Raw genomic sequence first — 26,232 nt, forward strand, 5'->3', positions numbered from 1 at the left:
TATCGTTTCAAGTACAAAATATGAATGAAATAATGTCAGATGCCGGTAGTTTAGATTTTAGTTCCTAGATGGCGCTAGGTGTTAAATCTTAAATACCGTAAAATTAAAATATTTTATAATAAATTCTACCTTAAAAATATTATAAAATTAATTATTAATATATAATTAATACAGTAGTATTAATTAAACGTATTGTTTGAAGAACAAAATATGATTGAAATATTTTAGTTCATATTTCTATGGCGTCGTTAGTTGACAGGAATTACAGTGTGACCTATCACTGTCCACATAGCCTTTACACACACATATACACACACATATATATATATATATATATATATATATATATATATATATATATATATATATATATATATATATATATATATAGGTCTAATTAAGGTTCTTTTATTATTTGAAGAGGAATTAACGTTATATTAAAAGTCCGCGATCTATGCGAGAAGTCTTTATTACATAAAATAAACTGTAATGATGTTATTTACATGTACACAATAGGTACACAAGATAATTGTCTGCGAATTAAAATATCGAACAATCCCGTCGTTAATTGGTTTCGTCTTTCGTCTTTTTCGGCGTGCCCGATAATTTAAGTCTACTCAGTTCGGGCGACAAAAATCGAATCCCCTTTAGCTCAGGAGGAATGTGTTATCTCGTCTACATATCTCCTGTCTCCTTCACCTCTGAATCGCGTCTCTCTTATAGCGACTTCAGCTTATTGTTTAAGTGGTATCTTGCAGTGGCGTAACTAATGAATAAAACTATGCTAAATACGTATACTAAGAAATATTCCTACATATATATATATATATATATATATATATATATATATATATATATATATATATATATATATATATATATATATATATATATATATATATATATATAAACTGCGGGGCATAAGTTAGAGATATAGATAAGTATTAAATAAACAATTATACAACTGTATAAATCAAATAAGTCACTTATCTACATCAACAATGAACACTAGTTTTTTGCTTTTTTTTTATTCAAAGAAATAAATAATTAAATTAATAAGTTGGTTATAGTTCATTAAATGAAAAATCGAAAATTTACTCGTCGCGTTTTTTAACTGAAATATTTGGGGAAAGTCAATAGAAAAGGCGTAAGAGTAATATCTCATTTAATCAAAAATCTCATTTCGACATTTAATCAAAAAAGCGACTTTTTTCATTCATTTCAATATTGTGAAAAAATTACTTTTGGGCAATCGCCACATATAAGTTTATATACACTACTGTGTAAGTGCTTTTTCTTTTGGCTCTCTTCGTTCTTAAGGTTGATCTGCACCCCTCAAAAGACAAACTACACATTCAAAAAATTTGAAAGGTATATGTGATAACTAGTAGTATTTTGACAAATTTTGAGAAAACTTCATGTTTTCGTTTTCTAAAAAACTCAAAACTACTTTTTTTTTCAAGTATAAAGCGGGAAAACCAAACATACAATTTTGTTAATTTTCTTACAGCATAAAGATATAATAATAAGAAATACATTTGAATTTTTTGAATGTACAGCTTTGCCACAATATAAAAAAAATAATATGTTCCGGCTTATAATTAAGCTGGAGAACCTGGATTACCTGTAAGAAACCGGACAAAATTTAAATAACAACATATATAAAACTGTAAAAGTGGAAAATATTTGCAATAAAACGTTGAATATTTTTTCACACACATATGAAAAATCTTGTTAAACAAGAATTGTATCTTGAACTGCCGCCATCAAATTGTGTTGTAGTGAGATGGTTCCATCTGAAACATCGGTAATATTTATAATCGCATTACTTTCAGCATCTAAAAGCTTCAAATGAAACGTCATGCTAGCAGGGTTGCCATACATTACTTTCGACATCTAAAAGCTTCAAATGAAACGTCATGCTAACAGGGTTGCCATATCATACACTTTTGCAGCTTATAACAAAATTTAATAAGAATGTTATCGGTTTGAATTTTGAACTGGCCATGCTGAAACTTACAGAATATTAGATACTGTAACTTTTGTTTTGAATGGGGTTACAGATAAATCAAAATAAAACCAAATTCATGGCGACTAACACAAACACAAGAGCTGGAAATGTTGACACAAATTTAATCATCAATGACCAAAACTTCGAAGCAGTCAAAGAGTTCATATATCTAGGGACATCGGTTAACCCCAATAATAACACATCTGAGGAAATAAAAAGGCGAATAATAATTGCAAACAGGTGTTATCATGGTCTATCAAAGTACTTAGCTAACAAACGTCTGTCTCAAAAAACTCGTATAAGGCTGTATAGAACACTGATAGTCACCGTTCTCACATATGGATCAGAGGCATGGACGCTAACGAAAACAGATGAATCTGCTCTATCCATTTTTGAAAGAAAGGTGCTACGCAAGATATTCGGAGCGGTCTGTGAGAACGGAGTATGGAGGCGTAGATATAACTTTGAACTGCAGAATATCTACAAGCATACGTTTGGTGGTAAAGATATTACCACTATAATTAAGCGAAACCGCCTGCAGTGGGCAGGACATGTAGCCCGGGCCCCTGAGTCAAACATGATAAAAAAGGTTCTAACAGCGCAACCCGTAGGAATGAGAAGACGGGGTAGACCAAAGATAAGGTGGATGGACGGGGTAACACAAGATGCCGAGAAGATCGGAGTCGGCAACTGGAAAATGCAAGCGAGGGACAGAATAGAATGGCGTAGAAAGCTTGAGAAGGTCGAGGCCCTCTAAGGGCTGTAGCACCAAGATGATGATGATGATGAACTTTTGTTTTGAAAGTACGATGTCATAAAATTTACAATCTACAATTAATATGTCTATAAAAACCTATTTAGGCGTTTTTAGTTAATTATTTTATTATATATAAAATAATATTATTTATAAATAATAGTGCTCCTTGCATAACGTATTAGTGGTAATTTTATATTAGTATTAGCATTAATTTTAGTGTTAGGACAATATGCCTATTAAAAAGAATATTTAAACGTTAAGTAAATCTATTATCTTTTGTTTATTCCTAACACACATTCTAATAGTTGATCTACCACGTAATTATATATATATATATATATATATATATATATATATATATATATATATATAATCGAACACCTCTCTACCCTAAGGTGTGAGGTAAACAGTAATTAATATCTTGAAAATTCAAAACTTGATATTTTGTATATATATATATATATATATATATATATATATATATATATATATATATATATATATATATATAAAGTAAAATGCAATGGCATGTCTCGCAAAACAGAAAACCAAAAAAGGTATATCGATGGAAGGCAACCGCATATACGTTTCTGACTATTGGTTGTCTTCAGTACAGTGCAGCCAAGTTAGAAACGGAGCATGTTAACTTGGGAAAGGATCGCCCCAGGAGCAATGCGACCAAGTTGTGGCATAAAGGTGATCTCTGTAGTGATCCTTTCCCAAGTTAACATACTCCTTTTCTAACTTGGTTGCACCGACTGTGGACAAGTCTTTGCAGACTATCTTCATCTTGGGCTATCAATATTGCGTCGTCTGCGTAACAGAGTATTTTTATTTCTCCCATTCTGTATCCTCTTCCTTTGTTAACGCTTTTGATGATATTATCCATGTTTAAATTGAAGAGCATGGGGTTCAATGAATGCCCTTGTCTTATTCTGCTGCCTATTTCTATAGGTTCTGTAAGTTGCCCATCTATTCTGACTTCCATTTTGTTTTGGTAGATGTTTTCGATAGTTTTTATAATATTTAGGGGAACTTCTCTATTAGGGAGATCGTCCACCAAACTGGCATGGCAAGTGGCAAGTAGCAAATAGCACGTTACTTAAAATGTAACCAATGAAAACGAATGATTTAGCGCACACCAAAATGACAGTGACGTCATTCATTCTAATCATTTGTTTGCATTGTTTACATTTTAAATAACATGCTACATGCGTGCTAGTTGCTACTTGCCACTTGTCATGCCAGTTTGGTGGGCGCTCTCCCTTATACAGAAGATGTATTACATCTTTAAGTCTTACTCTAATCAAATGCTTTCTTTAGGTCAATCAAACACATAAATACTGGTCTATTATACTCTATTGATTTCTCAGTAATTTGCATTATAACGAATATTGCATCTGTACACGATCTTCTGTACACGAAGTGAAATCCTTAGAGAGTCATGAATGCCATGTAAAAAAAACTGGATACTTGGCATTTGACAAAGAAGTAGCCATGAGTTTAAATTCTTAATTTGTTTTCAAGTGTGCTGCATGTGGAATGAAAAATCGATTTATACCAATAGGGATAAACATAATGTGAATCTTCTAGCGACGTGGGGTACTTTGGCTATTGCAAAAGGACATCATTCAGTAGAGAAATGATTATCAGTGTTAGACGTTCCGCAAATAGGTTTTCACACATTTAATAATTACCAGCAAGAAGTAGGGGAAACGTGGCAGCAATGTTTAACTGATACGCTTCAAGCGGCAGGGGAGGAAGAATACCAGAAAGCTTTAGAAACACATAATGTGACACCAGGAGGAATTGGTCAATGCGTAGTGGTTGTTAATGGTGGATGGAGTCACCGTTCGTATGGACATAAATACACTTCAAAATCCGGCATAGCATGCATTATTGGAGTTCATACAAAAAACTACTTTTTATAGGAATTCGCAATAAGTATTGTGGTATATGTGAAATTAATGAAAGAAAACAAACTATAACATCTACTCATATATGTTACAAACATTGGACTAGATCATCACCAGCAATGGAGGCTGATATACTTATTGAAGGTTTTTTAAAAAGTGAAAACATGCACAACCTTCAATATACAACCTTAATGGGTGATGGTGATTCCAGCGTCCACTCGAAAATTCTTGAAAAGGTTCCTTATTGCCGTAAAATTAGAAAAATTGAATGTGCCAATCATTTAACAAAAAATATTATCAAACATTTTCATGGAGTGGCTAAAGAATCGCTAGTAATAAAAAATTATTATCAAGCGCTCGTATAAATTTTATTGGAAAGTTCTGCAGAAAACTAATCTCTATATATGCAAAAAAAGAAAATCCTTGTGTTGAAAATCTTAAGGCTGATCTTTTGATTGTGATTAATCGTGTCTTTGGAGATCATGAATGTTGTAAACAAGAATATTGCACAAAACTAGCAATGGAGCAGAACAATTTATGCGACAAGTCGCAAAGTTGAATAACGCCAAACAGACATTTTACAGACGTAGAAATATTTCAATATAAGATGTCAAGCTGCTGGTTTGACGTTATAAAAGGGTCGAATACGGAAACTTATTAACTGAATAGACCAAATAGAACCATGCTAACTAAATACCGCATGAACCACCCCAAATCATACATCCAACGCATGAGACTACCACGCACACAAGGATGGAGAAGAACGGGGTGTTTTGAACATATCACCCACTACTTGAAAGACAAAAAACAGCAAAAAAAAAAAACAAAGACAAAAATATATAGAGCAGCAATTAGACCGGTGATATCATACGGAGCGAAAGTAGTGTGTCTTACGATAAAAGATGAAGAAAAACTAAGAATTATTGAAAAAAAAAATTATGAGAAAATACGGCCCAATAAAGACAGAACAAAGAAAATATAGAATACTAATGTAGCATGAAATAAGAAATAGAAATATAATCGAAGGGGAAGACTTAGTAAAATTTATTTATGCACAAAGACTGAGATGATTTGGAAACATACAAAGAAGAGAAGAAGACTAATTAGGAAGATAACAAACCTGAAACTAGTAATAAACATACCAAAAGAAAGACATGTTCACATGTTTTAAATAACATTTTTGACGATTGACCATTTACCTAAATGTAATTCCCACTAAGATATTAAATAATACCAGATCATTTAATTTTTATTCTATTCTATTAATAAAAATGTAATATATGATAACAACTATAAATTTGATGGTAATACGATATTCACAGATATCGCGGCCTAAGTATAAATAATTTCTTTTACAGTGTTTACATAACATGAATCATTTTTCAATGATATGTGTGTATCGTACCTTATTTTTCTAATAGCAATATGTTCCCGCAAAGGCGTAATTATTTGGTAAACCTACATTATACGTCACAAAAAATTAAACAAAAATCATTAAAACATGTTTGTTAATAAATTCACTGTATGAATAGCATATATTATATTCCGACTGACACAGTAGAGCAGTAAAATATTATACATAAAGATGTTACACATATCTTCGCTTATTTGCTCTACTATAGTAATAAAGTTATCAGCATGCTAAAGCGTATTTGATAAAATTACTTTCTACACAACTTGGCAACTCAGCCAATACATATAACGATAGAGAACTGTAATTTATGTTAGGATTTGAAAATATTACAGAGTCATTTACACAGAAGCATACTGCAGTAGAGCATCTCTAGGATCAGAAACAAATTCATATAGGATACAGATCAACCCTAATATATTTGCATAAGTTGTTGTTTGTTCTGACACTCTGATCACCTACACAGTGGTGTATACAAACTTACATGTGGCGACTGCCCAAAAACTTACATTGGTCAAACAGGTAGAACCTTTAAGAAACGGATAGCAGAACATAAAAGGGCTTTCAATAATAGAAAAACAGATTTTACTTACGCACTTCACCTTCTAGGTCACAATCATTCTTTTAAAAACCAATTTCAAGTTCTTCACATTCAAAATAAAGGCCTTAAGCTTTCATTATTAGAATCTATGGAAATTAACAAATTAAAAAATACAGATATATTTCTGAATACCCACTTTAGACAAACAGTTTTCCCCTCCTCAACTATTTATTTAAAGACTATATAGTGTTACACACATAACAAAATTAGCTCACTTGAGAAAGGCACTCTGCCGAAACAGCTCTAGTGATACTAAATTATAATAAAATTTGTGGAAGTTTTGAAGACAAAAGATTTCAACAAATAAAACAAAAGTTATATGAGCAAAATTTATTATTTTGGTGAATATCAACCAGTATTTCATTATAATCCAGTGTTCTAATAAATATTATTAAATATTCCGCACTAATATGATATAAATACAAGGTTTGTTGTAATATACATTTGTTTTATAAAAATATGTCTCAAATTAGCGTGGCTAATAAACGGACCGGCACCGACTTTTTTCTTTTGCTTATTTTTCTTTGACAAATTGTCGTACACTAGGTGCTTCCCATTGCTGTTCAAAATCTGTCTCGGATAATCTATCTTTAACTTAACTATATTTCATAACTTTTACTATTATTGTTTTTAATTATATGCTCTTCCAATGACAAACATCACTTGCCAGTACTAGATTTTTCCCGGTCTTTTCCGTTTGAGGTTGAAAAGATAAATTAAGTATGGTGAATTTTTAAAAACCCAGTTCTTAATACTACATCCACTTTATACATGAAATGGAAAAATATAATTAAAAATCTGGACATCTTTAACGAGAAAGCAACCATGGAACTTAATGTCAACCATGGAGCTTAATATTTCGGTTTGGCAGTATTGGCAAATTTTTATAATGTATATGTTGTATGGTTCGAATATATGTAGACAGAAAGCTTTTAAAAAGTTTATTTGGATTATATTATTTTATGAATTCTGCAATTTTTTAATTTATATAAAACAAGAGCTAATAAATATTTGTTTCTTTCGAGATTAACTGCAGTTAATTATTAGACAATTTTTGGAAATTGCCCTTTGATAGATTAGCCGATAAATTTGGCAAGCCTCAAACCACCAGTTGCCTGATTGCAACAAATGTCCACCTACATAAATATTAACATTAATTCTTACAATTACCGAATGAAAATCAAGCGAATACAATGGAGAAGGAAAGCCATAACAAGAGAGTATTCATGAGAAACACGGAAAATCCAGAAACTATAGAAAAAGAAGAACTGGAAGAAGCAATAAGAAAGATAAGAAGAAAGAAAGAAGAAATAAGATAAGATAAGAAAGATTGGAAAAGCACCAGGAAGCGATGAAGTAGCACCAGAAATGATGAAATACATAGGAGTAAAAGCAAAAGAAAAATTGTTATACATATTATAACCTAATATGGAAGAGAAAAGTAATACCCAGAGAATGGACAAATGCAGTAATTATACCTATATACAAGAAAGGAAACAAGAGACTGTAGGAACTATAGAGGTATATCACTACTATGTGTAGCAGCAAAGGTATACGAAACCATAATAGAAAGGAAAATTAGAAAAGAAATAGAACATAAATTAGAGGATGTACAAAGTGGATTCGGGAAAGGACACAACACACAAGACCATATATTCACCATGCAACAAGTAATAGAAAAAGCCTTAAAGAAAAATAAAGAAATATATCTGAGCTTTATAGACATGGAAAAAGCATTAGACTCAGTCAAAAGAAAAGATATATGGGAAAGCCTAAAGAAGATACAAGTAAGTGAAGAACTGGTAGAAACAACAAAGAGTATATACATGAAAACAACAAATACAGTAAGAATGTTAAATATACAGTCAGAACCATTTGAAATAACTCAAGGAGTTAGACAAGGGGAAAGTCTCAGCCCAGTGCTATTCATAAATGTAATAGATGAATCGGTTGGAACAGAAAGCAAATGATACATGCTGAGATGTGTATATTTGCAGACGTCATAGTATTAATTGCGGAAACTGCAGAAAAACTGAAGTACAACTTAGAGAAATGGAACCTAGAAGCAAGCAAATACAACTTAACTAAACGTAAACAAAGAGAAGACTCAGATAATGAAAATATCAAGGAAACAAGGGACGGAAGATCAAATAGAAGTAATGATAGACCAACAAAAAATAATACAGACAAATTCATACAAATACTTGGGAACAGTAATCAACAACAAAGGAGACATCGAGGACGATCTTAACAACAGAATGGAAAACACAGGAAAACTATTCCAAGCACTAAATAAAATATTCCTTAATAACAAAGAAATATCAACAAAGACCAAGATGACAATATACAAAACCATATATAGACCTACAGTGACATGGAGCAGAAAATTGGATATTAAACAAAAGACATCAGAGCAGAATTCAGGCAGCAGAGATGAAATACCTCAGAAGAACGATAGGAGTAAAAAGAACTGATAGAATCAGAAATGAAGAAATAAGAGAAAGACTCAAAATCAAACCGATACTCGAGTCAATCAAGGAGAAAAAATTGGCATGGTTCGGACATCTAACCCGGATGGACAATAATAGACAAGTAAAAAGAGTGTGGGACGCCAAACCAATAGGGAAGAACAGAAGAGGCATTAAAGAATGGAACAGTGACATCTCGCAGATATTGCAGAGTAAGGGTAAGACTTGGCAGGAAACGACACAGATGGCATCCAATAGGAAGGAATGGAGAAAGTTTGTTAAGAGCTAGGACACCTCAGAAGACTGTCAAATATTGTTATTTAATGAATTGTATTTTAAACGGCCCAACCGAAAGGTACAAATGGGTCTACTGATTAAGTAAAGTAAGTAAATTCTTACAATAACATGCTAAAAAATTATGAAGTTCATTATTGATGATGAAGTTAAAGGTTTTGGAGTACATATTATACAAGTATTTGTAGTTGCAGAGATTGAATATATAGTTTATGTTATAACGAATAATATAGTTAAACAAAGAACAAACTATATTGATGTTATCATTTTTACATAGTGTTAAGATTTTTCAGCAAAGTACTTAGGTTATAGTAGAGAATTCTGAAATAGTGACAATGTAACAACGTTGTTATTAGCACCAAAAATATAAATTATTCCATAATTCAGGCGTAGTACTAGTGGTAATTTCCATTTAAAATATGTCTTGTTTTTAAAAGCCACCAACATTATAACCCATGAAACAACAAGGTATGATAACATTTGTATTTGCATATGGTCAAAGGGTTGCCACGCCAGTTTTTATTTATTCATTTGTTTAGGTTAGGTTTGCTTACATTGCTTCTTTGAGCAGTATTCCTTTTTTCGATTGGTAGGTTTCTATTTTAAAGCTAGAAGTGTTGTGGATAAGGCATCTCTTTGTTTCACTCCTTTTTTTATAATGAGTTGATCTGTCCCCCCTCTTTATGTCTTTATGCTAATTTTGGTAGTTCTCATTGTTTTATTTAATAATTTTCCGAGTTAATGTGGGATTTTTATTTTTTTCCAGTGATATCATAGTTTTTTCCTTCTAATCGAATCAAAGGCCTGTTTCAAAGGGTGTAGAGATGTGCATCACAAAGTGTTGCTCCTAGTTCTAATTATGAAAACAACAAGATACCTGGGAATGGGACGGATACACGACGACGACCACAACAAAGAAATAAGCACCTAAATATTGGAACTTCGAATGTGTTAAGCAAAAACATTCGAACAACTAGAAAAAATTGAAATGGATATCAGAGCGGTCCAGGAAATCACGTGGACTGGTACCAGAAATCCAAACGTAGGCAAACCAATAGTATTTTCTATAGTGGTAGCCTCAACAATCTACATGAATTTGGAACATTTTTGTTATTTGAAACAGTATGCTGTGTTATGTCATGGTTTTTAACCAGGGAATGAAAGAATTTGTTACATGAGGTTTGGTGGGAAATTTTATGATCAATTGGAAACGTTGCTTATATCTTTACCCAAACGAAATACTTACTTATGGGAGGTTTTAGTGCTTACACGAATATTGCAATGATATTGGAATCAGACTATTGGACTTTGTAACATCAAATAATTTTATTAAATCAACCATGTTTGATCATAAAAATATGAAGAAATGCAGTAGAAATGAAGTAAGACTTGAAAGAAAACTGGCGACATTCTTCACAATAAATAGTCTCCAACAGGGAGTTGCCCTATCCGCACTCATCTTTAATAGCTTTGCAGAGCATCATATATAAAATGGGACATAGTGCGAAATACAACTATTAGTTTCAAAGAAGACTTCATTAAAAAGAATAATTAGTTAAGTAATTGAAGGAAATTTAATTAAAGTATAATTTTAAGCAAAAGATATTTTGCAATATATAAAACTTAGAAATTACAATGTTTTTATTACAATAATTATACATGTAGGAATAAACTTTGAAAGGTCAGCTTGAGCCATAATTTTACTTTATTTATTATATTCCTTTGTTCCTGCAAAACTGTTTGGGTTTTCCGTTCCAGTAAAATGTTTATAGTTGATTTGTATTTTAGGTTGTTCCCAGGAGGAGAACAGAATGAAAATCATGGAAATGTTCCATTCATCTCATAAAGGGAAATATAGAGGTCAACACGCTGAAGAAAAAATATTAAATACTAATATGACAGTTGAAAACAAAGTTGGACAAAGACCTAACAAGTGTGAAATTTGTTTAAAGCAGTTTACTACAACAATTCAGTTAAAAACACATTTGAGAACGCACACTGGAGAAAAACCTCACAAGTGTGAAATTTGTTTTAAGCAGTTTATTAATAAAATTAGGTTAAAAATACATTTAAGAATGCACACTGTAGAAAAATCTCACAAGTGTGAAATTTGTTTTAAACAGTTTATTAATAAAAGTAGGTTAAAAATACATTTGAGAATGCACACTGGAGAAAAACCTCACAAGTGTGAAATTTGTTTAAAACAGTTTACTGATCAAAGTAATTTAAAATCACATTTGAGAACTCATACTGAAGAAAAACCTCACAAGTGTGAACTTTGTTTAAAGCAGTTTACTACAAAAGGTAATTTAAAAACTCATTCGGTAATACACAACTTAGAAAAACCTCACAAGTGTGAAATTTGTTTAAAACAGTTTACTGATCAAAGTAATTTAAAATCACATTTGAGAACTCATACTGAAGAAAAACCTCACAAGTGTGAACTTTGTTTAAAGCAGTTTACTACAAAAGGTAATTTAAAAACTCATTCGGTAATACACAACTCAGAAAAACTTCACAAGTGTGAAATTTGTTTTAAGAAATTTACTAGATCAGGAAGTTTGAAAAAGCATTTGAGACTGCACTCTGGAGAAATGCCTCATAAGTGCGAACTGTGTTTTAAGCAATTTAATCAAGTAACTAATTTGAAAGATCATTTGAGAGTGCACACTGGAGAAAAGCCTTACAAGTGCGAAATTTGTTTTAAGCAATTTATTCAACTAAGTAATTTGAAAATACATTTGAGAGTACACACTGGAGAAAAACCTCACACGTGTGAAATTTGTTTTAAGCAGTTTACTACAAAAAATCATTTAAACTTACATTTGAGAATACACACTGGAGAAAAACCTCACACGTGCGAAATTTGTTTTCTGCGGTTTACAACCAAATATAATTTGAAAATGCATTTGAGAATGCACACTGGAGAAAAGCCTTACAACTGCGAAATTTGTTTTAAGCAGTTTACTCGAAGAAACGATTTGAAAGTGCATGCGCGTGTGCACACTGGTGAAAAGCCTTACAACTGCGAAATTTGTTTTAAGCAGTTTACTCGAAGAAACGATTTGAAAGTGCATGCGCGTGTGCACACTGGTGAAAAGCCTTACAAATGTGAAATTTGTTTTAAGCATTTTACTCGAAAAAACGATTTGAAAGTGCATACGAGTGTGCACACTGGAGAAAAGCCTTACAAGTGCGAAATTTGTTTTAAGCAATTTAGTCGAAAAAACGATTTGAAAGTGCATGCGACTGTGCACACTGGATAATAGCCTTACAAGTGCAACATTTGTTTTAAGCAGTTTACAGATAAAAGTACTTTTCGTAAGTTTCGTAGTCACCAGTGCCTTTAATTTCTACAATTTCGCAAGACGTTTTTTTTTGTCTATTTGTTTGACAACTGTTAAAAGTACTTTAAAAACACAATTGAGAACGCACACTTGAGAACAATTTAAGATGTGTGAAATTTGTTTTAAATAGTTTTTTTCCTTAGCCCGTCTGATCCAAATCAGATCCAGATCTCCATTGTGAGTGTTGAAGTTGAAGCTTATTGTGTTTGCGGCCAATCGATGTTTCCTACATCCAGTGTAGAATTTATGGACCTTGTACGTTTGTACAGGTCTTTTGTTTGCTAAATATTTCAGGGTCTCCTCTTAGTTGCCCGTATAGTTTTTGTCCTTTGAAGTTCAATGCATCACAATCATATAATAAATATTTTAAATTGTCTGGAACCATATCGCAGAGTCTGAATTTAAGATCTCCATTGTAGATAGCTCTTTTATTTAGGAATTCTCTTACTGGTGCATGCCCAGTTTCCTGTTTCTGTTCTCAGGTTATTCCAGTTTCTCTGTTCTTTTTGTACATGATCTACCAATGAAGATTTTCCCATGTGTTTACTTTGGGATTCTCTCCTAATATCGCTTATAACTTTCTCGAATCCAGTCCTGTGCAACCCTACGTATTGCAGCCTTAGTGCTTATTGCCAGGGTCACAGTTGGTCAGTTTGGTTCGTTTGATCCTATTTTAGTACGTTGATCTGTTTTTTCGTTGTCTTTGATTCCGTGGTACCCAGACAGTCTCTTCATTTTCCGGTCTTCCAGTTAATTCAGTTCTCTGACTGATACAGTCCCACACTAGTCTGGATGTCAATTCCTGATACACCAGTGCTAGAAAACGTAATTCCTTTCCAAGACAAAGCATTCACTAATTCTTGGATTTTTGTAGTATATTTCTACCCCCACATTCTTTCTAATCTTGGATACGTCTATACTATAACATCTGGATACTTTACTTCTTTCCTTATCTGAATTTTCTGTCGCTGCAGCTTTAGATGACCTAATCTCTCCAATTTCCGTTTGCGTGTGAAAGCGACTATAGTGGATTTGTGGGCAGTTATGTACTATAAGCCGATCTTTATAAGTTCATTGTCTCACTAGTTCTAAGGCCTTGTTCATACGATCCCTGACTACCGTATTGTACTTTCCTTCTATCAAATCACAAGCAGTGGTGACAGAACTTCCTTCTGTGGGCATCCTTTGTCGACCCGGGTCAACATGGTCTTTTCAAGGGGCTCTTTATTTAGGACTTTGTATTGGTATACTGACCCTTATCATATATAAGTGATATCATTCGAGTGAGTCATTGAGGAGTGAGTGATTGTGTTTTATCCTTTGAGGTCTAGCACAAGCATGAGTGCTTTCAATTTCCTCACAGTTCTTCTTCCATGTGGCTCACTTGGCTTTTCTTGTAGCTGTGTAGTATACCGTCCGTGCGGTTCTGTATTCTCCGTACTCTCTGGTTACTTTATCTTTGTTGAATAGCTTTCTCGTCATTTTTCTCAATACAGACAGTTCTTTATTCCAGTATGGCGTATCCTTGCTACAACTTCGCTCAGTGATAGAGCAGAAATGCCGCAATGTCGGCGTTATTTAGATCATTCACTGCCATTTCTAAGTAATTTATCGTTCTCCTCACTCTCGACAGATGCTGATCTAGAAATTTCTTATAAGCCTCCCAGTTATTTAAACGTGGGTTCCGAAAGTAACTTTTGCTGTTTTCCCCTTTAAGGTGCATCTTACATGTCTATGTTTTGAGCAGCTTTCCTATTCAGACACATACCATTTTAATATGAAATTACTCAAGAAATTTCAGGCTGTTGTAATGTCTATTACTTTAAGTTATGAAAGTCGCTTTTTTTGCCTACATTTAATATGTCTCAATTATTTGTCACAATAAATTACATTAATGATTTACCTCTTTTGTTAATGTCCATGATTCTCCAGGCCCTGTGCTGTGAGTTGACGTCGTAGCCAATGAGCAGCTGTATCCCTGTATTCCTGCAGTGACTTACCGGCTCCTCCACTTCACTGGTCGTTTTGGAGGGATTTGTGGTCCTGAACCTCGGAATATTCGTTCTGTGACGACCTACATCTCTCTAATAATATCACATCACATCTCTCATCAATATCACACTAAGGAAAGATAAGAAAGTCGTGGAAGACATAGTTAGTCATGCAAGAGGAAAAAAGAGATTACTTAATGCGGGTGACATAAATGCGAAATCTGTGCTTTGGGGGCACCACAGAATGATGACAGCTATGCTTTGTGCCCTATCTAGCGAAACCACAGAATGATGACAGAGGAGATATGTGGAATGAGCTAATCCATGCAATGAACCTATCGGCCCTTAACAACGGAAAACCATCCTCTGTTAGAGGGGAAAGCCGGACTCATACAGATGTCACGTTAGCTACGGCGACCATGAGGAGGAAAACGGCTGAATGTGATGTACTGGAAGGGGAAATATTGACCCATCGTATAGACACAATATCCTATTCAAGATAAGAGAGAACATAAAGAAAACTAATGTTGGTAGAAGAACGAAACACATCAATAGGCAGAAACTAAAGAAACAACTCAGAGCAATTGAAGAATATCCCAACAACTATGAAGGGGTATACGAAAAAATCAAAGAACTGGCCAGAAGGTGCTGTCCATAATATAGAAGAATAAGCAGCCGCCCATATTGGGGGACAGATAACATATATGGGATCAGAAGAGGATACATTGAACTGAGAAGAAAAGTCAGTAGAGACAAAAGGAAGATCCAACTGGTGGAGGAAGAGGCAGGTCGGTTAAAAACTTTAAAGAAAGAACACGCAAAGGAAATAAACAATGAAAAGAAAAGGTGCTGAAAAGAAATGTGCTATAACCTCGAGAATGGCATCTGGGGTGATGCATACAAGATAGTTACCAAAAATCTCAAAAGAACTAATATCCTTAAAATCGAAGAAAGCAGAAGGAGAGAGCTGGCAGAAGAGCTATTCCCACAGAGATAGAGGTAAAGAAATTCACACCTTTGCATGTAGAAACGCCTGAAGCAGATTTCTCTACAGAGGAGCTGATGGAGGCGAAAAAGCACTAAAGGCCGGGAGAGCACCCAGACTCGACAGAGTTTTACCAGAAATTGTAAAGATATCATAAAGGAAAAAGTATCCTGAGTGGAAGAAATGACCTCCTAAGAAAGCAAAAATTCCAAGAAGCATGGAAAAGGTTCCTTTTACTTATTCCCAAGCCTTTGACAGAACTTGGGGAACCGGGAGCTTTTAGACCGATCTGCCTATTGAACACAATCGGCGAGATCTTCGAAATACTTAAAGATGAGACTAGTAAAAGAAGTCACAGATAAAGACAGTTTGTCTGAACGCCAGTATGGTTTTAGGAAAATAAAATCTGCACTAGACGCAGTCAGTCACATCACGAAATTAACTGTCACATGTACGAGCAAGTGGTTGGTGGCTTTCTTTCTGGCCATAAAAAATGCCTTCAACTGAGCGAGCTGGAGGGTAATAACTGAAATACTGGAGCAATTGAAAGTATCCCCATACCTACAAAACATAGTGAAGGAATATTTCTCAAGTAGATAGATTAACATAGGGAGGGTATATGTTATGCAGACATTGGTAGGAATATAACAGGGCTCGGTCCTAGGACCATTGCTCTGGAACATCATTTACAGTGATATATTAAAGAAGATTTAGGAGAAAGGACACATGCTAAAGCTTACGCGGATAACCTGGTCGTTCTAATAGAGCACAATGAAAACGAGATTATAATGGATTATAATGAATACTGCACTGGAAAAGGTGAAGACGTGGTTAAAAGACCGAGAGTTGACACTCGCTACGCAAGCTTTGATACTAAAAGTACCTAGAGGCAGAGATCACCTCTCCTTCACTCTCTCTCGAGAGAATAATGCCGGCCAAAAAGTTTAACTACCTAGGAGTAATGCTGGACAGTAAACAGAATTTGGCGAACATGTCAAATATGCTGCAAACAAGGCCGAAGAGAAAGCATCAGCATTGGCAATAATTATGCCAAATATAGGAGACCTAGGTACAGGAAAATTATGGATTATGGATGGAAAGTGGTACATTCCACAATTCTATATGCGGCACCAGTGTGGCATCAAGTAACTAGCAAACAAAAGTATAAACAAATTTAAGAGAAGGACCTAAGAAAAGCCGTATTAAGGGTCTTATGCGCATATAGAACGGCCTCGACGATAGCCCTACAAGTTAATGTCAGGAAGAGTGGGTAAACGAGCGAAGGGCTCCATGGACAAGAACTCTGATCATGGTTGCAGTGGATTGGGTGGAATGCAAATACAAAAGCACGAACTACTGCGCGAAATTTTTTACGGCACAGGGGTTATTTAGATCATATCTTGAGAGGATAGGCAAGGCAATAGATGCTAGCTGTGTGATTTATTCCGCTGTCCACTCATTCCAACCATTCCACTTATGAGCTGCGGAATAGGCCACACAGAAGACCACTGAGTGTTCGAATGCAGTAGGTTCAACGACGAAAGATCGGAGGTTCAACGACGAAAGATCGGAGCTATATGCAAGATATATATATATATATATATATATATATATATATATATATATATATATATATATATATATATATATATATATATATATATATATAACATTTTAGGAGCTCACAATTTTATGACCGTATAAAGAAAGAGGGAAAATGAGTTGAGAAGTGCTGGAGGCGACAAAAATCATTAGAAGAAGAGATTTTAGATAGAGAAAGATAATAGGGGTAAACAAATGCAACAGAGAGAAAAAAAGGGTGGCTGCATGCGCGAGAGAAAGGTCTGGTAGGCATTGTACCATGGATACATCCGAGGGCAAGACCCCAAAAAAGGGGAATTGCATTCAGATGTACTGCGACTACTCTGAATCTAACTCACGCAAAAACACTTAAACGCAGCGTACAATTTGAAACAACGTACAATAACGCACACTAGACTAAAAGCTTAAATTATTTTGGTCCACGTTTTAATTCTGATAGTTCCATTGTTACTTCGTTCATTTGACCTCACTTTACATCACTCCTTAATTTTATTGACCGTTTCATCGTCTCTCACTTCTTTTTCTCTCTGAAAAAAATTCCAGTTTAACTGTGATGGACTGCTGGAGAAAAAGATTAACTTCCAATCAACTTGTCGAAAAGCTGCTTTTTATCACTGGCACAATATTAACTGAAATTATTTCAATTTTGTTACTTCGTACTTGTTTCCTTAACTTTTTTTGGAGACACTGCAACGTCGCAATATGCTTGCACAGAATCCTCTTAATGACCTTGTTTGGATTTAGTTTTATATATCTTAAGTTCTTTCTTTACAACACTGAGATTCTATAATAATATAACTTTCTAGATACTTAGACCTTACTCACTGCCACTTTGCCAATATTTTCAACGAATAGAGGAAATAATAAAAAAAAACAATTTGGTGGCTTCAGTTCACTAGATAATGTTACTTATGTTCTGCAATATTTACGGGAAAATAAAAATCATCGGTCGTCCAACTATACTGAGTGATGGGGTTTTCTCTTTATTTTCTATCGTTGGTAGGTACTTACTTTCTTATTTGATTTATAGTAAGGGATATTGCTTTTTTATTATTATTTGTACTTTTTTGACCGTTTGTGGCAGATGAAGGCTACAAAAGGATTGCGAGGTCATAAAGCACATCAAAATAAGAAAGCTGGAATATTTAGGCCACATTACCAGAGGTGCGAAATATCAGATAGTAAGGCTCATAATGCAAGGTAAAATCAAGGGTAAAAGATCCATAGGAAGACGAAGAATTTCCTGGCTGAGAAACCTGAGAGAATGGTATAGTTGCAGCTCAGTAGATCTTTTTAGAGCAGAGGCCAATAAGGTACGGATAGCTGTGATGATAGCCAACCTCCGATAGGAGAAGGAACTACAAGAAGAAGAAGGCAGATGGATTTCACAACTCTTAATCTCAGAAGCAATCAGGATCTGACAGATGTTCAAAACCGACTTTTACATCAGATCGGAGGCTACTTTTGTATAATATAATATATGTAATGTAATTATACATTAATAAATAAATGTATAAATTATTTTATTTCAAAATAAATAATAGTTTTTGGAATTTTAATTATACAGGAAATATCCACAAGAATAATACAAATTAGGATATATAAGAACCGAATATATATATATATATATATATATATATATATATATATATATATATATATACAGTATACTCCCTCTATAACGAACACGGTTATTACGAGGTTTCGCTTATAACGAGGTACATTAGATGTCCCGTGAAATTTCTATTGAAATATAATCGTCTATAGCGAGGCAAATTTGGTTATAACGAGAGAAAATAAGATCGAAAAACGTGTTTTTTATGACCCGGGTGTGGTTATAAATAAATACCCTTTTTAACTGCCGGCAATAATCTTAACTGCTGCCCGCAATAAACTTCTTTACAATAAATACAAATTTTTCACATCTTTAGAAAATATGATTGAATGATACGGGACAATTTAAAGAAGTCAAGAATGACAGACTTTTTACAATTGCAGAAGCAATAGTTTATGTTATCCTTCAAAATACGCTTTATCCATTATGTAGTTGAAAAAAAAATGTAAGTACAGATTTTTTGTTTTAACGTATATCACTGACAATACAAGTAAACAACTTCTTTTTGTTTTAACATATTTCATTGACAATAAAAGTAAACAACTTTTTTTCAAAAACGTCATTCAAACAATATTTAGAATCTTATATTGCTCCGAATGGCTTCACTATAGGAAGCTAATATTTTAGAAATCTACATATTTATATGTATGCACAGTATTATTGTTGTCTGATATAACGAGGTAATTAGTCTGCCATTCCAGTTCTCGTTATAGAGGGAGTCTACTGTATATATATATATATATATATATATATATATATATATATATATATATATATATATATATATATATATATATATATATATATATATATAAGCCGAATGACAACAAATAGAGTAGTAAAGACGACAAGAGACGGTTCCCCAATAGCAAGACGATCAACTTGTGGAGGTACATTGAAAAACAGACAGAGTCATGTCTATATAAAAAGAAGAAGAACAAATATAAGAACCCAAGAAGGATCATTTTCTTTTCACAGAGTTGAATTTTTTTGTAACATGCAATTATTATTTTTGTTTGGAATAAGCCAATTGATGTTTAACCTAAATGAAAATGTTCGCATTCACAAGCTATTTTATAAAAGCAATTCTTTTTCTTTCTTGTTCATTGTTAGGTTTAGTTTTAGATAAAATAAATCTCAATGCGTTTGTTGTTTTGGATGTTGTTGAAATGTTGAATTTATTTCCTATCGTTGTAAGTTTTTTCGATAATTCTTTTATGTATGCTATTTTTATTTAATCTAATTTGTAATCCTCGTGTTATTCCTTGTGAATGTTGGATGATCCTACGTTGTTCTGTTCCATTCGGTCTATTCTTGAAAATTCCTTATTTATATTGTTCTGAAGCTATTTTCTTGTGGCATTTTAAAGTAATTACTATTTAAATGGGAATAAGCCACAATTAAAGGTTAAAGTACGTTTATTGACGTTTCAATTTCCACTTCAGAGATCGTTCTCAAAATACAAACATAAAAGTACATTCATTTAGCAAATTCCCATCAGTAAATATGAGCACGTGTTGATATTCGCCGTCTCATTCGTCAAGAGGCTATTAAATATAATTTATTACCTTAAGCCGGACAGATTCTCATGTTACACATCCAAACTTGCCAGCATTTTAAATTCAAATTGTATCGTGTTGATTTTTAAGTTAATATAATGTGTTATATTTATGTTATTAGTTATTGTTAAGTTATTCACTGGTCGTGTTATTTTTTAGAGTTTAGTTTAATTGTGATATAATGATTAAATTTCAAGAAATTCTTACACTAACAGTTTCAAAAGTGAATATTTTAAAAAACATATGATACACATCAGTACGACCCTGTTTGGCTTTCACGTGCTTATATTGACAATTGGGAATTTGTAAAATGAATAGGGTTTAGTAAATTAAACAAATTTTGTTTTTTTGTTACTTAGTGAAAAATTCTTCTAATAATTTAATTTTATCTGACTCATCTATATAGATATATAGATAATATATATATATATATATATATATATATATATATATATATATATATATATATATATATATATATATATATATATAGATGAGTCAGATAAAATTAAATTATTAGAAGAATTTTTCACTAAGTAACAAAAAAACAAAATTTGTTTAATTTACTAATGTTTGTATTTTGAGAACGATTTCCGAAGTGGAAATTGAAACGTCAATAAACGTACTTTAACCTTTAATTGTATCTTATTCCCATTTAAATAGTAATTTCCTTATTTATAAACGCCAAGGGATAGCTATTTTTAAATAAAACAGATGTTAACAAATGTTTCTCCTCTAAGAACGAATTTTTGTTAGAACAAGAAATTTTGGCTCTATCATATAAGGATTTAACGATTCCCTTTTTAATATTGATAGTGTAATTTGATTTGTAATTTAGATATTGGTGTGTGTTGATTTTCTACACACCTGAGTCTCATATTCAGTATCATTCTTTGAGATTAAAACATACAGGAAAGGTAGCGTGTTATTATATTCCTTTTCCATGGTAAATGTTATTGTCTCTTTCTTATCGTTTGTATCACTTAGGAAGTGATCCATGAGGCCATATTGAGAATATATCATCTACACATCTTCCATAAATATATTGTTTAATAATGGAGATAAACTAGAGCCCATTACTAGACCAAAATTTTGTTTATAGAATTCATTATTTAGTTGAAAATAGGTATTATCAGTACATAATGTCAACAACTCCATTATAGCTGATACATTTAGTCTTATTCTAGTTGCCAATGTATCATTATTTTCTAATTTTGAACTACTTCTGCTTCATTGAAGTGTTTGTTCTACTCTGTGGGCTTTTTGTTATAATAGACGACTCATTTCTGTATATTTTATTTGTTACAAAAACTAATACTAATACATAATTATCTCTAAGGAACCATAAGACCAATCCCTCGACTGTAAATGTCTGTCCTTCTCTTTCACCCCCGGGCTTCTTCTTTTATTTGACATGTCACTAATGTTAAGGTAGGTTTACAAATATTAAGGTAGATTTACAACTTACTACATAACATGAAGAAAGCTATACTACCGGCGTTTATAAAAGACCTTAGTGCCGATACTCTTATAGATACTGGTAGCTCCATCAGTTTTGTTAATTAAGACTGCTAACCTATGCAAACTTCCTAGGAAGCCATGTATGAAGACTGTTTCTATGACCTCGTTACCTAACTACTCAAGTCTAGTCTAGTTTGAATGTGGAGGAGCTAAAGAAGTATTCAAGGTATGTAGGATAGTTAAAGCTTTTCGGTTTTTGCAGTTCATTTATTTTATAACCTGACTTAGAATTGTAAACCGATCGCAATAAAATCACGCAGGTACAGTGCTGAGGATAAGATTTTTATTAAAAATGGGGTGGAATCAAGTATGTGCTAAAATTAAGCCGAGGTACTTTAATGATGAGGAGCCTTTCCCGAAGCTTATAAAGGCCACATTTCTATTCGAGCTCTTTAGTATCGACTTTAAAGGATCAGTGCTTTCGAATATCGATAATCGTTATATTCTTGCGGTAATAGATGGGTATTCCAGTTTACCATTTCCTTTCTCATTTAGTGACATTAGTGCCAAAACGGTAATTAAGAATTTAAATAACTAATTCATGATGCTTGGAATGCCTGCATACATCCATTCGGATAGAGGTACTCAATTTCTATAAGCTGGATTCAAAGAGTTTCAACTCCAGAGGGATAGCTAAAACAACTGCTTATAATCCTTAAGGAACTGGTCAAGAAGAGAAATTAAATTCTACTGTCTGGAAAGCTATTCAACTGGCCTGTGAATCACATGAAGCACATATTGACACTTAGGAACAATACCCACCAGTGCGCTGCATTCCATTCGTGCATTGTTATATACCGCAACTGACTGTCCGTCACATGAAAGAATGTTCGTGCTCACACGTCGATCTACAAATGGGAATACAATACCATCATGGCTAGCAGTATCAGGACATGTCTTGATGAAAAGTACGAACTCAAACGTAAAAACCAGTATCAACCTATCTTAGAGGAAGTGGAGGTAATAGAAGCAAATCCTGAGTACTTCCTCTGTTGTTAACCTGAAAAATGGACAGGAGACCACAATCTCTAAACGTCATATGCTGGCTCCAATTGGACGAGGTGAAGGAGAAATACACAAGATATACCACATACTAGGTATAGAATCTGTGTTGAAAGAGGACCCAGATGAGTTAAATTTGAGCCTAAATGATTCCTCATCCAATTCTACAACCACGCAAAACATACAGCCCCATGTAGATACCTTTATATCTTCCCCTCCACCGAATTCATTACTTCTTAGGACTCGCGAGTCCTAGTCTTGACTTCATCGAGCGAAGAAAGGCAAATTCTTTGATTTTATCCAATGAAATATGCCTGTTACCAAAGTGTAATGTGTGTAATGAAATGACAGAGTACTTGGTCACTCCCGGAGTATCACATCCTGTTTTTTTTTAAATTTTATTTTCCTTTTATTAAATTATTTTATTTTATTTCGTTTTAATTAATTTATTTTAATTTATTTATATATCCCAATATATTTATTTTATAACTCCAATAATAATACATCAGAGGAAATGAAAAAGCGAATCATAATTATTGCAAACAGGTGTTATCATGGTCTATCAAAGTACTTAGCTAACAAATTTCTGTCTCAAAAAACTCTTATAGAAGACTTTAAAGAACACTGAGAGTCCTCGTTCTCACATTATGGAGCAGAGGCATAAGTTTGGTCAGAAAGCTATTAGGTACCCGTATGATTAAGCTAAACCATCTGCAGTGGGCAGGACATGTAGCCCGGGTCCCTGAATCGAACATAATAAAAAAGATTCTAATAGCTCAACTGGTGCGAATGAGAAGACGGGGTAGACCAAAGCTGAGGTGGATAGACGAGGTAACACATAATGCTGAGAAGTTCGGTTTTTGCCAATTGGAAAATCCAAGCAAGGGACAAAGCAGAATGGCGAAGAAAGCTTGAGAAGGTTGAGGTCATTGTCTAGCACCATGATCATGATGATTATTTTATTATATTTTATATTTCTTCGTCTTATTGCGCCGTCTCTCGACTTATTACCGTTCCAACGAGTTTCCTGCATACAAAATACACCAATCCTTCTCTTCTGCATGAAATCGGCGAGCTCTCTTCCTTTACGTGTCATGCTTCCGACGTTGAGAGTTGCAACTCTCAGGACTAGCTTCTTTGGCCCATTCCACTCCGCGTCGCTTACGGGGAACGCCCTAGCCTCTAAACTATTTTTTATATTCCTTTTTTCCATGATTTTAGCAAGGTTTTTACTGCCGGATGCCCTTCCTGATTTGGTATTTGGTATTTAATTCTATCATATTATTTTTGTTAATATACTTACCCTAAGTTACGACTTTGGTATTTCTTTTATGAAATGTGCACCAACATTTAAATATTTATTTTTTACTCAAACTACTATTACATAACATATATTAAAGTAATTTACAGATAAAAATACTTTTTAAATATCACAAGGCACTTCGCATGAAATCATAATAACTTTTTACATGTCAACAAGGTGTTCCTTAGATTGTGATTCAGTCGCAGTAGGCGTATCATTATTAAGTGGTTCATCCTTCATTTCACCATCGAATGTAGTCTCCATTTCATCGTCTTCCATTTTGCTACCCTCTATTATTTCCAAAATTTTATCCTCTTGATCAGCCTGCAATAAAAAAATATACTAAATAAGTGATTCTTGATATTATACATATTTTGAGGATGCATTAATAAATATTATATATGTAATAAAACTGATGAATGTAACTAAATATAAAAATATATGTATTATAATAAGTTTTTCCTCTATATAGCGCGTTCGTTCTTTAAAAAAAAAAACAAACTAAATGTAAATGCAGAGACTATCACTTAAACTAATATAAGGAAAAAGGACGTAAAAGAAAGGAGCAATGGGTGGATACATTTTTAAAAGATAAGAGGGCATTAAAGCGATACTACTAAATTATTTCGGTACCTAAAATTATAGCGACGGAAATGTAGAATGTGTAGTTAAAATCTACAAAAGAACTCTTTTGCCAAACTGAGGATAGGGGATATGCCATAGAAGATAATAAAAATAATTAGATAAAAAACCAACTTATGAAGAATATATATCTATCTATATAAAAGGTTATGACAGTGACAGGTCACACTGTAATTCCGGTCACATAACGGCGCCATCTAGGAAAGAAATATGAACTACCGTATTTCAATCATATTTTGTTCTTGAAACGATACGTTTAAATAATAATACGGTATTAATGATATATTAATATCATTAATAATTAATTTTATTTTAAGGTAGAATTTATTATAAAACAATGTAAAGGTTTACGTTATTTTAGATTTAAAACCTTTCCTAGCGTCATCTAGGAAAGAAAATCTGAACTACTTAAATCTGACATTTCATTCATATTTTGTTCTTGAAATGATACCTTCAATTAAAAATACTAACAATATTAATTACATATATTAATACATATTAATTACATAGATAATTAATAATTCGAATATTTATTATTTTATTATTATTTTTTTTATTGTGTATATATTTATTTCATATGCATGGTATATGACCATAATAACTTTTCTCTCACGGTTTATTTTATTCCTGCATGATTATCCTAACCGTACCTTACTTTTCTCGTTATCTTATTTTCAATGTCTTAGGTTTCCCTGTTCCTTTAAAAATAGGGTGGTGCCCAATTAATTTCCCTTCTCTTTGTAACTAATTGTTTGTATTTGAGCTGCAAAGAACCCCGTCCAGGATACTACTACCAGATTGAAGCCGAGCTTAGTGCCGTTTCCTGGGTAACCTCCACTCTGTCCATAAAGCGGGTACAAGGTATATTTTGATATATTTATTTATTTGAATATTTTTGATCTGGCATTCAAGAACGGAATGTTATGTGGGGCTAGTTGTCACCATAGATATATAATACAAGATAGACTGATTGCTATGTCGCGTTCCCCCAGTGCGACAGAGAAAACTGACGCAAGGCACTCCCTCAATCTCCGTGTAATGGGTCGAGTTTATCGACCACGTGACCTTTTCATTGGCCATTTAGGTCAGGTGGACGATAAACCCGTTAAATTAGAAAGATATGTAAGGACTGATTTGCGTCAGTTTTCTCTTTCGCACGGGAGGAACGGGCTGGTATTGCAAAGCTCAGTCTATCTTGTATTATATG

General features: G+C 33.2%; 2 protein-coding genes across 3 annotated transcripts in view; one reads left to right on the forward strand and one right to left on the reverse strand.

Annotated features, from left to right (window-relative positions):
- The window catches only part of LOC140443663 (uncharacterized), a 97,449-nt gene that overhangs the window by 32,162 nt on the left and 39,055 nt on the right, over positions 1–26,232 (forward strand). Inside the window, exon 2 of one of the 2 annotated variants that reach the window (XM_072535033.1) lies at positions 11,247–17,326. The exons of the other annotated variant lie outside the window; for it this stretch is intronic. Coding sequence (XP_072391134.1) covers positions 11,247–12,724 — 1,478 coding nt within the window. The 3' untranslated portion in view covers positions 12,725–17,326. Of the gene's footprint in view, positions 1–11,246; positions 17,327–26,232 lie in introns of those variants that run through there. 2 annotated transcript variants of the gene reach the window in all.
- The window catches only part of LOC140443662 (integrin alpha-PS4-like), a 157,411-nt gene continuing 155,604 nt past the window's right edge, over positions 24,426–26,232 (reverse strand). The window contains exon 21 of the mRNA XM_072535032.1: positions 24,426–24,707. Coding sequence (XP_072391133.1) covers positions 24,546–24,707 — 162 coding nt within the window. The 3' untranslated portion in view covers positions 24,426–24,545. The remainder of the gene's footprint in view (positions 24,708–26,232) is intronic.

Source organism: Diabrotica undecimpunctata, chromosome 6 (genome assembly GCF_040954645.1).
Source record: "Diabrotica undecimpunctata isolate CICGRU chromosome 6, icDiaUnde3, whole genome shotgun sequence".
NCBI lineage: Eukaryota > Metazoa > Arthropoda > Insecta > Coleoptera > Chrysomelidae > Diabrotica > Diabrotica undecimpunctata.